Consider the following 13,078-nt stretch of genomic DNA (forward strand, 5'->3'; position numbering starts at 1 on the left):
ACTAATTGTTTATGAGGTAGCCAATATTTTGCGCTTCAAGGAAGCGGCCATCTCCATAAACTGGGACTAGAAGTTTCCCTGCTCAAATACTGGCAGTCAGTGTCAGTTCAGTACCTGGTGTTCAACGGCAGGATGCAGAAGAAAGGGTTCCCCTAAATTTCCAAACGCATCCCTGAAAACTTGAGCGTCTATGGCTAGGACTGGTCTTGGCAAATGCAGTGTTGCAATTGACAGCAGCCTAAATGCCTGGTCCAGGAGTACTTCACAGCAACAGATCCTAGGCCTGCCCCCATGGTCCCTTGTATCAGCCTGTTTACCTGTGTTTTCTAAAGGATAAATGTGCAAAGCCGTATTGGGGCAGCAAACAGATTTATGATGGAATAACCCTTTCCTTGCGAGCCAGAATCTAAAGTCTGTGCCATTACATGAACTCCATGGTACAGACAGTCTGGGGTGCTAGCGATGTGGGCTAATTTTGACCTGGAGTGAACAATCAAGGACTGCAGCGGTTGGAGTTTGAAACTTCGAGTAGAAGACCCACTGGAGTTTAGCTTTGGAGGATACTATGGAGATAATTCCTGCAGCCAGATCCACAGAGGCAGAGAGGGGAGCAGATTGTCCTTCAGTTGCACCTGCATGAACTGGACTAGTTTCCCATCAAGTCAGTACCCCATCCGAGGGAAAACAGCTGGGGAAAATCCAGCAGAGACAGCCATTTGAAGAAACTAGCGACAACTGCAGTACTGCTATACCAGAGACTGGCCCAGAGTCCTGCTCGAGAATGAACTAGCCTCGCAAAAAGTAAGCAAGGGAGGCTGGGGGCACTGGGGTTAAGTGTATGTGTGAGAGAGAGAACCTCAAAAGGGCTGGAGCAGGTGGGCTACATATAAAGCTAGCTGGGTAGGGATTGGTGCATCTGCCCACTAACACTCTGGGCAACCATGGAAGGCCTAACACCTCCACTGTCCCATCTCACTACTTGCTGGCAGGCCAGTGTGGGAGCTGAACTAATCTACAGGGATAGAAAAGGGAGGTGGGAGCATGGTCTATGTCAAATTCCCCACAGGGGAAGCTGGGCTACACTTCACAGCTTAAGTGTCTAAAGTGAATTGGGGCATGGTGTTTCAACTTGCAGTCTGGTTATGAGCTTTGTACAACAGAGCTGCAGAGACACACCCAGGTTGACTGCAAGACTAAGGAGCAGAAACAGGCGAGACAATGACTAAACAGTCTAGACAGCAGAGGGTGTTTATTACAATAGAACCGCAATGAATGACATTTGTAAAGCGCTATAGCTACCGATAGGTGTAAAGGACACCTAAAAAAGGGACCACCCCATACTGGGAATTCAGAAACAACCAGGTTTTGATATTTTCCTAAAAGCACAGTCATTGGAGGTGTTGCAAGCTGTCCATGGCAGGACAGTCCAAAATTAGAAAGATCTACCTCCTTGACTGGCAAGCTTAATTTTCAGAATCACTCTCTGCTCCCAGAAGCAGCCGGTACTCTCTGAGATCGTATTAAGGTTCAGCTGAAGCAACTCCAGTATAAGGCACAAATGGTCTTCAAATCGAGGGCTTTCACTGTTTTCCAGGCCAGTAATGGAGAGATCCACAAGAAAGGATGGTATTTTGAGGGAGGTCCAGGAGTCTGGAAGTATAGGCAACACCTCCCTCTGTACAGTCAGATTGTGTGCTTGATGTGGTGCACAGAGGCCAAAAGTAGTAAACCATTAATCTGTATACAAGATAGGGTGCAATCCGTACAAGGTCGCTAGAACAGCCTGAGCACAGGTGTTAACCACATAACAACCAAGCATGAGATCAAGACATTATGCAGGTCAGCTGTTCCAAACAGCAAAAGTGACATGTACATGGCTTGAAGACAGTGTGGTGCAGCATGAGCTACTGGTCTTAAGGGATAAGGAGTCGGAGGATATGAAGAAAAAAAATAGGTTTGAAGGGAAAGAAAGGGGCAAGGGCTGGCTAGAGAAATTAGCTGACCATGACAATTCTGGCCCTGAACCACACAAGCGAACAGATAAAGGGAACTGGTAAGGGCACCAATACGCTTAGGCTGGGATCCCCATTACATATGGACAATGATACAGTACGCTTATGTAGAGTCATGAGGGGTGTTACCCCGAACCCGGATGCTGGTTTCCGGTCCAGGGAATACCTGGCTTGGCAGTTTGGACTGGACTGTTCCTACGAGCCACAGGGTCAAGATTGATTTGCATTTGGCTGTGTCTGAACCTTGGGTGGCGAAGAGAACTAAAGAACGATGATGGATTTAATCCAGATCTGTGACTGGTTGTGAGTGTCTGAAAAGTTTCAGGGCTCCGTGCATCATCTCCTTGTGTTTGGTATGTATATTGGTTGAAGCCAGTGTGGTGCAGCATAAGTTACTGGTCTGAAGGGGTAAGGAGTTTGAGGATCCGAAAAAGGAATAGGCTCAAAGGGAAGGAAAGCGGCAAAGGATGGCTAGGGAAATTCGCTGACCATGCCAAATCAAGTCCTGAACCACAAAAGTTAGCGCATATAGGGAACTGGTAAGGGCACCAATAAGGTTAGGGTGGGATCTCGGTTACATATGGACACAGATTGTAACGGGGCGTCCCCGACCTTGCTCCCCGTTACCAACTCTGGACATGATCACAACCCCAAGACCAGGAGACATGCTTCACTTACCCCCTCTTGTCTCCCTCAGCAGATGGACTATCGAGGGGCTGGATCCGAGACTGCATCGGACAGAGAAACTGACAGGGACTGGCCCTTTAACCATCAAGCGGAGGACGAGTGGGTGGGGTTCCAGGACGACGGAGCGCCGTCAAAAGCGGAAGGACAAGAAGACGAGGTGTGCTTGTACACCCGGAGCGGAGACGTGGAGAGAGGTCGGCGAAGGAAGGAAGCAGGTTGGAGAGAGGAGGCGTATCCTGGTGAAGAGGTCCCGTCGGAGGAGGAGACGCCTGGAGGCCACCGTTCCCACGAGCCGCCCAGCCACTCACCCGGGAGAGGTGTGTGGCTTGCCCAGGTGCGTAACAAGATCAGGGGCTGGGTGGGACGAAAGGGCGGTACCGTTGTAAAATAGCGGATTCCCTGGTTCCCGGTTTTCCCTACCCTGAGCACCCCCGATACCCACACTTGTACATAGATCCGGAGCACCTGTTGGTCTAACTCCCTCACACCCTTTTCCCGGTCCTATCGGTACGAGTAGGACAAACGCCTCACGTACTGCATTTCTTTTGTTTTCTTTACGGCCCTGGGGAGAGGAGGAGTCAAGACGGACCCAGAGGACACTAAGCCCCGACGAAGCCAGACCGGCTATCTGAGGACGCTGCATGCTGAGCCCCGTTCTAGGAGAAGGTCCTGAAGTCGATCTCCCCGACGTACTACCCTAATCAGAAAGACGTGTTCTGATCACCTGTTGGAGTCAATAAAGCCCGTAGTAACGAGAACCCGACTGTTGCCCTTCTCTTCTGTCCCTGTGAACCCCGCACCGGTTACACCGATACAGCACACCTACGGACAGCTCTGTAATTACTTTTGATTGCCTACACTAGTGGCAGGTTCGTCCACAGGTTGAGACAGGGAAAGGACAAGGGCACCAGGGAATGGTGTCTGAATTACAATAAATACCCACGCAGCATTGCCCGTCTCTCGGTTATCCTACAGTAGAGACTTTCCACATTTGTGATGAAAAAAATTAGGCTAAATTTATAAATTAATTCAAATATAACATTTATTTACCAGCAAAGTGTGAATAAAAATAGAATAATAAATCTCAGAGTAAATAAAAATAGAATGATAAATCTCAAAATAAATACAACAAAGCAGTTCATGAACAATGTGTTTCGATAGTGCGGAATGCAAAGAATTTTGAGAGTAGAGCACATATCCCACGATAATGCCCTTCATAGCCACTTAAATTTAGGACTAGCTTTGCGTTCGAGACAAATTGGGGCACAAACAATCTGGCATCCCGAAACTCCACTGTTCCACCACCAACTCTCCCGACTCCACTATCATCATTCTATCCGTTTTGAACCAGGGCCAGAACAGTCTCATCTAAAACCCCGGAATATTCCTCCCTTGCGACCCCTGCGACAGCTTTTCTGAAAGCATTTTGGGCAGGAGGAATCCCACATCACCTGGTCCTATTATTTAGCAGAGAAAGTCACAGCACAGTGAAGGCCTCCCTTCATCCTGCAGCACTGCACCTTTGCGTCTGTCCTGCATTAAGGAAGCCATTGGGAAAACATTGTGCTTCCTCAAGCGAAAGAGGTAATTGAAGAGATCAATAACATGATTCGAACTAGGGGAAATGTGCTCGCATTTTACTAAACAAAAGCTATTAAAAATAAACTACTTACAGCAATGTTAGAACTTTGGGGCATAGGACCAACTGTACTTGTAGGTTCTAGATGTTGGAAATCAGGTTGAAATCTCACCAGAACAGATCTGCCTATGCTACATGTTTACAGCAGTGTTGCTGCACCTTAGCAACAAGGAACAACTTTTTGTAGGGCCTATCAAGTAAGCAGTATAGTCTCTTCCCTAAAAGAGAAAGAACCGTACCAGACTAGTACAAGCTCTGGGGTCACTAAAAGCAGAACTTCCAAAGCGCCAACCTTTAGGTCTGTCGACTCAAATACATTTACCCATTAATTTCTTAAAGCAGAGTTAGCCCTTTAGAAGCTTAAATTATACAACTGTTATGAGCTACAGGCTCTACAATAACACTGCCTGAATCTTCTTAAATAGCATCTTCATGGAATTCATATAATTTTAGGCAGCCTCTTAACACCTCTTCAATGAGCAACTAACTTTTAATAATAAAAAAAATCCAGCTTGATTTTATACTTAAGAAAAACAGCCTCACAAAGTCATTAAAAAAATCCATGAAACCATAATTTTTCAAAAAGACAAATATATAAAAACAAACAATATACTACCAAGTGAACCCAAACGGAATGGAATTCAGGACTTAGACAGTTAAGCGCACATTTGTTGCCCTCCTTGAGGGTACACAAGAAAAGTTAATCCCTTGTAGGCTAATGGCAGATGGTGAGCAACTCACATTTCTTCCTTGGAGCACCTGCAAAGAGTTGGAAATAGGCGAAGAGTTTCGAACTAGTGCTGAAGCCAATTGAATGCAGGTGGGTCATTTCCTTCGCACAATAGAAAGATATCACAGCCGCATCAAAGTCCACACAGACACCAATCTTTGTGGGCGTGGAGGCAAGAGGCAGAATCCTGGCTGGGGTTTGCAGAGCTGTGTAAGTGTTATCTCTTGTCAACTCCAACACCCAGGCTCCATTTCGGGGTAAAAGTTCAAGACTGTCTTTCCTGCTTATGGATTCCTCAACCACACCTATAATCCATGCAGCTGCACTGCTCACATCGACCACCCAGTAGTGCATCCCCGAGGTGTAGCCTTCCGATCCCAGGACGGCAGATTCCTTGATGAACCTCTTGGGGTGGTCAGCCAGACACCGGCATCTATTACTGAAATGCACGGTGGTTCTGTCCTGAGAAAGGACAAGGTGACAGTATGCAGATTCAGGATCCAGAGTCAGGCGTGATGGAACTGCAGGTAGCGAGAAAAAAGGACTTACTTAAATTACATAGGAAAATGCATAAACTTTTTCGCTTATGTTCTTTTTTCAGGTTCTAAAAAAAAGTATTGAACTTTATTTCCCAAAAAGTAATATCTTTAGTGAGATTGATTATACATTAGGAAAAAAAGCAATGCTATAAAGTCTTACAGGAAAGCTAATCCTAGCACAATTCAGTGGTGCTTATCATATGGCAACAAAATACTAAGTTGTCATCTTTCCATGAAACCTGTTGGAGTGATCTAAAGACCAAGCACACAGTGGAAAGATCCCACAGAAACCACCATCTTTCTGGTTAACCCGGATGAAGTCCAACCATCAACTTCTTTCAACCTTTCATTCTTGCTGCTTTTTGCAGATTTAAATTGTCTCTTCAGTGTAATAAATATCAGAGACCATGTAACCATGTTACCTCTTGCAAAATTGACTCTTGCCACTGAACCCAGAGACCACCCCGCATCCCCCCCAATTTTTTTTATTTGAAGGCAACGTTTCCTTCTGAGAAAAGCTCTAGCTAAAGTGGCCCATGTCAGGTTGTGACTCAGACATGCTTTGTGGTGCTGGTCCTGCTGTAAAGACAGCCAAGGTAACTGTTTTTTTAAATTTATTGCATCCCCATTTAGAAGACTAATTGTCTTAACTGGTTTTCCAATAAATATGTTCTACAAAATTATGCTTTGCCTCTATCTTACTTTCTAGAAATAAGTCCTGTTGTGAAATGCTTTTGCTAGATCTATTGCTTTAGCCTTTACTAGAAGTAGACACTGCTTAGCACTGAGGAACAAGCCAGTTAGGGGTGTGTGTGTGCAGTGTAATCCTTAAAGTGGAGGATGCTTGCCAGTCTGTAAACCTTGAGGGAACCATGGTATCTCATCTAGCGCTCTAAGCAACCCGTTTCCTCAATCTACTTTTCTGCTTCATGACCAGGCACTACCCCATTTGATTGCTTGACCATCCCATGCATTTACATTTCTTTATATCCAACAGCAGGGAATGCAGAGCACAGAGTAATTTAGTTATTAGATACAAGATTCACCCAAGCATAGTTCTGCTAGGAATAGACCAGAGAAAAAGAAAACATTGAAGATCGCCCCTGGATAATCACCAGGCATCCTAGCTATGCAAGAAAGGGTGGGCTAAGAAGGTCTGTAAATATTTTACAGAAGATCTAAAAGCCCTAAAATAAGGCTGCCATACATACATGCAGAGGGAAGATCATTCCAGACTGTAGGAGCCCAAACACGAAACACCCTGCACAGGCGCAGAGGATGTCTGAAACAAACAGGTAACTTGAAAGCAGAACAGGATCCTAGCAATTGTATCAGCTGGGAAGGGTCAAAGGCGTTAGAGGTCCAGTTGTGTGAGAAAGTTCCCTGCTTGAACCTATGGAGCTTGAGATGGATCCTTGGTTTAGAAAGCTAGTGAAGGTTACGCCTTTTGGAATAGGTGATCAGTTCAAAACCCGTCACCAGTTCGGCCCCAATATTCTAGAGCAAAAAAGATGGGCAATGGCCCTTTCTGCAGGTCACCCCCAAACGTAACCTTACTCGTCCCCTTTTCTTTAATGAAGTTGTTTGTTGGCTTTAGGACACTGGGCACTTTACCACTGCTAACCAATGCTAAAGTGCATGTGCTTTCTACTTAAAACATGGCAACATTGGCATATCTACAATTGACATTTAATTTACTTATACAGCCTTCGAAATGGGCATATCTACAATTGACATTTAATTTACTTATACAGCCTTCGAAATGTGCACTACATATGCCCAGGGCCTGTAAATCAAATGTAACTAGTGGGCCTGTAGCATTGATTGTGCCAACCACTTAAGTAACCCTTTAAACATTTTTTTAATACATATAAGTCACCCCTAAGGAAGGACCTGAACAGCCCAAGTGCAGGATGCAGTGTATGTAAAAAGTAGAACATGTCCTAGTGAAAACTCTCCTGTAGGATAACATTGGGATTACCTTATTACATTTTCTAAGTGTAAGTTCCAATTAGGAAGAGATGAAGCCGCAAGTTTGTCTATGGAATTGCAATTTAAAACCAACTTATGGTGAAGTCAGATTTTAAATTGTAATTCTGAAAATACCACTTAGAAAGTTGGCATTATCTTACTTTAGCCATTTGGGGCCTTCTGCCTGTCTCTGAATACACATCTGGGGTAGCTGACAGCTGGGCGTTATGCATTCCCTCTAGACAGCCACACACAAAGGAAGCTTAGGTGTGACTGATGAGCCATCTAGATACCGATAGGCCATACTGGGCAGGATGGGAGGGAGGAGTGGACACACACCAAAATAGGCTGTGGCTTGTCCCCACACAAATGGCTGCATACTCTGCTGTAGCGAGTCTGGAGCCGGAGCAGGAAGTGCAGGGAATCTGCACTTCGAAGGCCTCTCTTTGAAGTCTCCCCCGCTTCAAAGGCACAATCGGGTAGAAGTACTGGGCCTCTGACATCGTCACTTCAGTATACTTCAGGACCTGTGGATACTCTTGCAGGAAGAAGGGCTGCTGTGATGAAGGGACTTCCACTATGCTGGACTGGCCTTCTGCCCTCCTTACCTGGGAGTGATAAGGACTGGGCTACAAGGGTTTGCCTCCTATTTGAAGATACAGAGACGTTCCAACCCATCTGCCTACAGCACCTGGATTGCCGTTAGAGTTTTGCCCTGCCAATTGGTGCCAATCCAGTCCTGCGCCCTTCGAAGTGGGTATAAAATGCAGAAACTGCAAAAATCTACACATTGCAGTGGTTATGCAGTTTGGAACCAGTGCATTTCCATTGATGCTGCTGCGATGATACCGGACCTCTATCAATGTATCGCTGATGCTGCGAGGATAGAGGACATCTCATCACTCACATCGCATTGCCTCTATACCGGATGCATCTCAGACTGTGTGGCTTGGAGCAGATGGAGCGCCTACATCCTAAGGATAGATGCAGATGCATTGCCTGCTTCGCTCATTGCATCTCGTCGTCGATGCAACTGCGAACCAAGGTACTGTGTCATCAGGCCAAGACTGGTCCCTGTAGCTGACCCACGGTCCATTGGGGTCAGCCTGAACTTTAGGATTTGACCCAGTCTAGCATGACTAAAAAGTCTGTCAACAGTTTGTTTTTAAGCACTACATTTCAGTTTAGTATTTAAAAATTACTAACTCTGCTTAACCCCTTCCATGCTCATGACGAGCTCAGCTCGTCATGATGCACAGTTGAGCTGTGCTGATGAAGAGCTGAGCTCGTCATGAATAAAGCAAAAGGAGACTTTTCAGCACAGGGGAAAAATAACCACAGCAGCGATGTGGTTAAACGGATCAAATTTTTTTCTTTTCTGTTTGGTCAATAAATCAAGCTCTATTTTTCTAGCCAAATGCGTTCTCTTTTTTACTGTTTGAAGTGTTGCACAAATACTTTACACAATTCCTGCTTAGGTTAAGCCCGACTGCTCTGTGCTAAGCTACCAGTGGGTGAGCACAGGTTAATTTATGGTGTTTATCTGACTTACCTTGTCTAGGATTGTGGTTCCTGTTTGGACAGGGTGCATACCTCTGCCAACCCGAAACCCAATTTATAATGCTGGTGATCAGCTGCAAGGATAGGACTGGTGTTTGTGCAGTGCAAAACAGTGACTTGGTATACACTACTGTTAGATGGTGGTTCTGACCATCTGAGCCACCCAGATAGTTTGCTTTTTGAGCACCTAATTGTTGTGGCAGAGCCTCATAAGTAGGGACTCACCCACAGTGAACTCATTATGAAAGACTGCATGTGGATTTAAATGGTGTCCCCCCCTAGCTTGCCTAGGCCACTGCACTGCAGCTGGAGTAAAGGGCACTGGGCTGGTTACATGCAGACATGTGTACATGCATGTGCATACGTGTAGGGGCTGCACAGGGGAGATTCCTGTCATGTGCAGCCAAGGAGCAGGTGCAGATAGACTGGTGTGGCAGGACATATGCAGAATTGGGTGGTGACAGGGAATAGGCTTTGTAAACTGGGAAGAAACATGCCAGGGAAAGTCAGTGTGTTTTACACTTCATTATTCTCCTATGGGGATGTGGTGCCCATGGGCTAGTTTCACTTTCCCAAGGCCTACAAATTCCAGACACGCACTAAAATCCACTGTAACTGGTGTGAAGAAGTATTCTGCCAAAATCATTTCTGTACTGCTTTTGGGTCATCCAGAAATGTCCTATTTCTCTGAGTCCGCTTCTAACCAGGGCCTGGCTAGAGGCTGACCCTGGCAGGCTGGATTAATGACCTTCCGTCCAAGAGCGAAGGCCTCCTCTCCAAGAAGGGAAGATGGATGGAGCTACAGGCTAATCCATCAGCAGCTGTTACCAGGCACCAAGCTGCACAAGGGAGAAGTCAGCGCAGGGGGAAGGGGCTTTCAGAGTCCATGTGGCAGGAGACCCTTGGACGACGCCATTTTGAACAAGCCCAGAGGCCTGGGCAGGAAGGAGGGCGCAGGGGCAGAGAAGTGATGTGTCGCTGTGTGATAGGGCAAACAGACTTCCTGCCAGTCTCCACCCCCAATTCTTTAAAAAAACTTGCACAGGCAGAGGAGCGCTCTCTGGGGTGTGATCGGCAGAGGGTGCTGGAGCCTGGCGCCATGGGCAGTTGGAAGGAGGAACCCCCTGACTGTCCCAAGATCCTGAATAGTGCCAGGAGGGGAGCCCAGGACCAGTGAGGAGAAGAAAGGCCCAGGAGGAGAGTCAGATGATAGGCTGGCGCAGGGAGCCAGTGAAGACAGCTCCCTGCTGAATCCACCCTCTTGGAGACTAGGAGGACGAAGGAGAGTGCTTCCAGGGGCTGGGGAGCACCACCAGGAGCAAGAAGAGTTAAAAAGTGTGAATATCGGACCACTGGGGGCTGAGATATGCCTCTCAGAAGGTAGGCAACCTTTGACCTCTGGCAGACAGACTAAGCACGTGGGGCTCCACTGCTGGTCCTGGTTAAGTCCCAGGGGTGGGTCAGATCCCGGGGGCTGCCTCCAACATGAAGTAAAAGGAGGAGGCGCAGTTGCGCCCCTGTGTAGAGATCTCTGGGGGCCTAGGACCCCATGTCCGGGCCCGAAGCAAAGCTGGGAGTGAAGATGTCCCCCACAGAGTGCCAGGACCTCACCTTGTCCCCCGGCAACAACTGAGGACAGGGGGCACCATCGCGTCCCCCCACAAAGAGGTCTCTGGGGTGCCCAGGATCCCAGCTCTGGGTCCCGAAGCCAAGCCGGGGAGCGCCGTCGCGCTCCCCATGAACATGTCCCTACGGGGTGCCAGGAGCCCACTCTGGCCCCCCGGCAATGAAGCACAAGACGGGGAGTGCCAGAGCGCCTCCTATGAAGAAGAGGGGCCCGGGACCCCATTTCTTTGCCCTGAAGCCAAGATGTCTAGTCGGGGAGCGCAGTCATGCTCCCGGTGAAGATTGCCCCCAGGGGGCCTGGGATCCCCAACTCCGGGCCCCCGTGTGATGCTGCGAGGGGAGTGCCACCGCTGGGTGTCTTTTGCACCTCCCGCAGCAGTGGGAATCAGGGGGGAGGAATGCTGTCGCATTCCTCCAGGGCCTCGCTGAGCCAGCGGCAAGTCTAGGTAGACCAGAATGGGTGTGCTGGCTCCTGCAGCTGCACACGGGAACATCCGTAGAGAGGCTCCATACAGAACCAAGCTGAAGCTAGGTCCCGAAATTGGACAAAATAGAACCCATGAAATAGGGCTCTACCCTTGAGTTCTTACCACCATCTTTGACCTCTCCTCTGCCTGAACTAGTATTTTAGGTTGATAACGGGAAAGTAACAACCTCACTCTACTCTATTTCACTGCGACAGAATTGAGTGGGACTACTTTTTGCCTGATGTAACTTTTAGCATGTTATATGTACTTTAGATTCACTGTCAGGCAACAGTGTGTTTGCGATATATATTCTTCATTGAAAAATGCACAGTTTGTTTAAGTTTTCTTGATTGCACTGTATATAATTGTTAAGCACAATTTTTTCTGAAAAATGTTTTCCCGTTTTTGATGTGTACATATATAAAAAGAGAAGGCAAGTGGGCCCCATTCTAGCTTGTCCCGTGACAGGATTGAAGGTTTTCTAAAAAAAATGAAAAAGAGTAAGACAATACAAATGAATATAACCCAAGGATAATTAAAAAATCTTTTGGAAAGAAATTTGTCAGAGGTAATTTTTTTTTTCACATGTATTACGATTCCGGCCTCTGACTTGTCCTAAACTGAATCACTCCATGTTTTTTTACCCGCCCTCCAGCGTAGTTGCATTGCGAGAGGCCCGGGTGGGACCGGGCCTTCCTGAAGTGAGAAGCGGCCGGGGGTCCAGGGGGGACCGGGCCCCCCAACGAGCCTGGCAATGCGGGAGGACCTGGGAGGGACCAGGCCCCAGCGAGGAGGACGAGTGTCCGGGGTGGGCTCCCCCGAGCCGCATGGAAGCACTCACCTGGGGGTCCGGGTGGGACTAGGCCCCCCCCCCCCATCGAGGGTGGAAGATGCGGTGGGAGGCCGCCAGCAGTGATGCCGGCTCTCCCCGAAGCAGCAGGGGAGCCACTGCTACAATATACATGGAGACAAGGAAGCGTCCCATAATACCTTGCAGGCCCGGACCGGCCTGCAAGTCCAAACCGTGTTTTCTCTACTCGTGGTGGCCCCAGGAGGACGGGGTCACCACTAAAAGAAACAAGCTTCTGAGGACCGGTTTCTGGCATTCCAGCCGTCTTCAGCCCGGCTTGCTTGAATCCAGTGGCAAAGTGAGCAAGGGACTCACGTCTGAGTATACCCTGACACTTATGGGGGCCAAAAGCGGTACAAAAGGGGCTGGAATGCCAGAAACCGGTCCTCAGAAGCTTGTTTCCGGTCCAGGGAAGACATGGCTTGGCGGTTCGGGCTGGACTGTTCCCATGAGGCACAGGGTCAGACTGATTTGCATAGAGCCATGTCTGAATTGGGGTGGCAGAGTGGGCTAAAGAACGGTGATGGATTTAACCCAGATCTTTTGACTGGGTGCGAGTGTTTGATTGATTCAGATGCTCCGTCCATCACCACCCCTTTTGTACTGTACACATAGGGCAGCATACCCAAGCCCCCTCCGTGTAGTGAGTCTAGAGCAAGTGCAGGGACTCTGCACTTCAAAGGCAACTCTTTGAAGACTCACTGCACGACAAAGAAACAACTGGAAACAAGTACTGGACCTTCAACACCACCACTTTGGTACTCTTCTGGACCTATGGATTCTTTGCCATGAAGGTCTGCTGTACTGAAGGGACTGCCACTCTGCTGGACAGCTACTCTGCTGGCTACTGCTCTGCTGACCTGCTGTCCTCCATGCCTGGGTGTGAGAAGGATTGGACTTGCATCTCTCCAAACCAGAACCAAAGTGACACCAAGGGCTAGTTGGCTTACCTCATGTTTGAAGTCTCGGGGACAAAGACTTTCATCTCCTCTGCCTA

General features: G+C 47.9%; 1 protein-coding gene across 2 annotated transcripts in view; it reads right to left on the reverse strand.

The window, feature by feature from the left end:
- Nucleotides 1-3,723: 3,723 nt before the first annotated feature.
- LOC147703621 (zinc-binding protein A33-like) overlaps nt 3,724-13,078 on the reverse strand; it is a 336,075-nt gene continuing 326,720 nt past the window's right edge. For both annotated transcript variants that reach the window (XM_086931961.1, XM_086931962.1), the window contains exon 7: nt 3,724-5,589. In XM_086931961.1, the coding sequence (XP_086788087.1) occupies nt 5,054-5,589 (536 nt within the window). In that variant the 3' untranslated portion in view covers nt 3,724-5,053. The remainder of the gene's footprint in view (nt 5,590-13,078) is intronic.

This window comes from Lissotriton vulgaris, chromosome 7 (assembly GCF_964263255.1).
Source record: "Lissotriton vulgaris chromosome 7, aLisVul1.2, whole genome shotgun sequence".
Lineage (NCBI taxonomy): Eukaryota > Metazoa > Chordata > Amphibia > Caudata > Salamandridae > Lissotriton > Lissotriton vulgaris.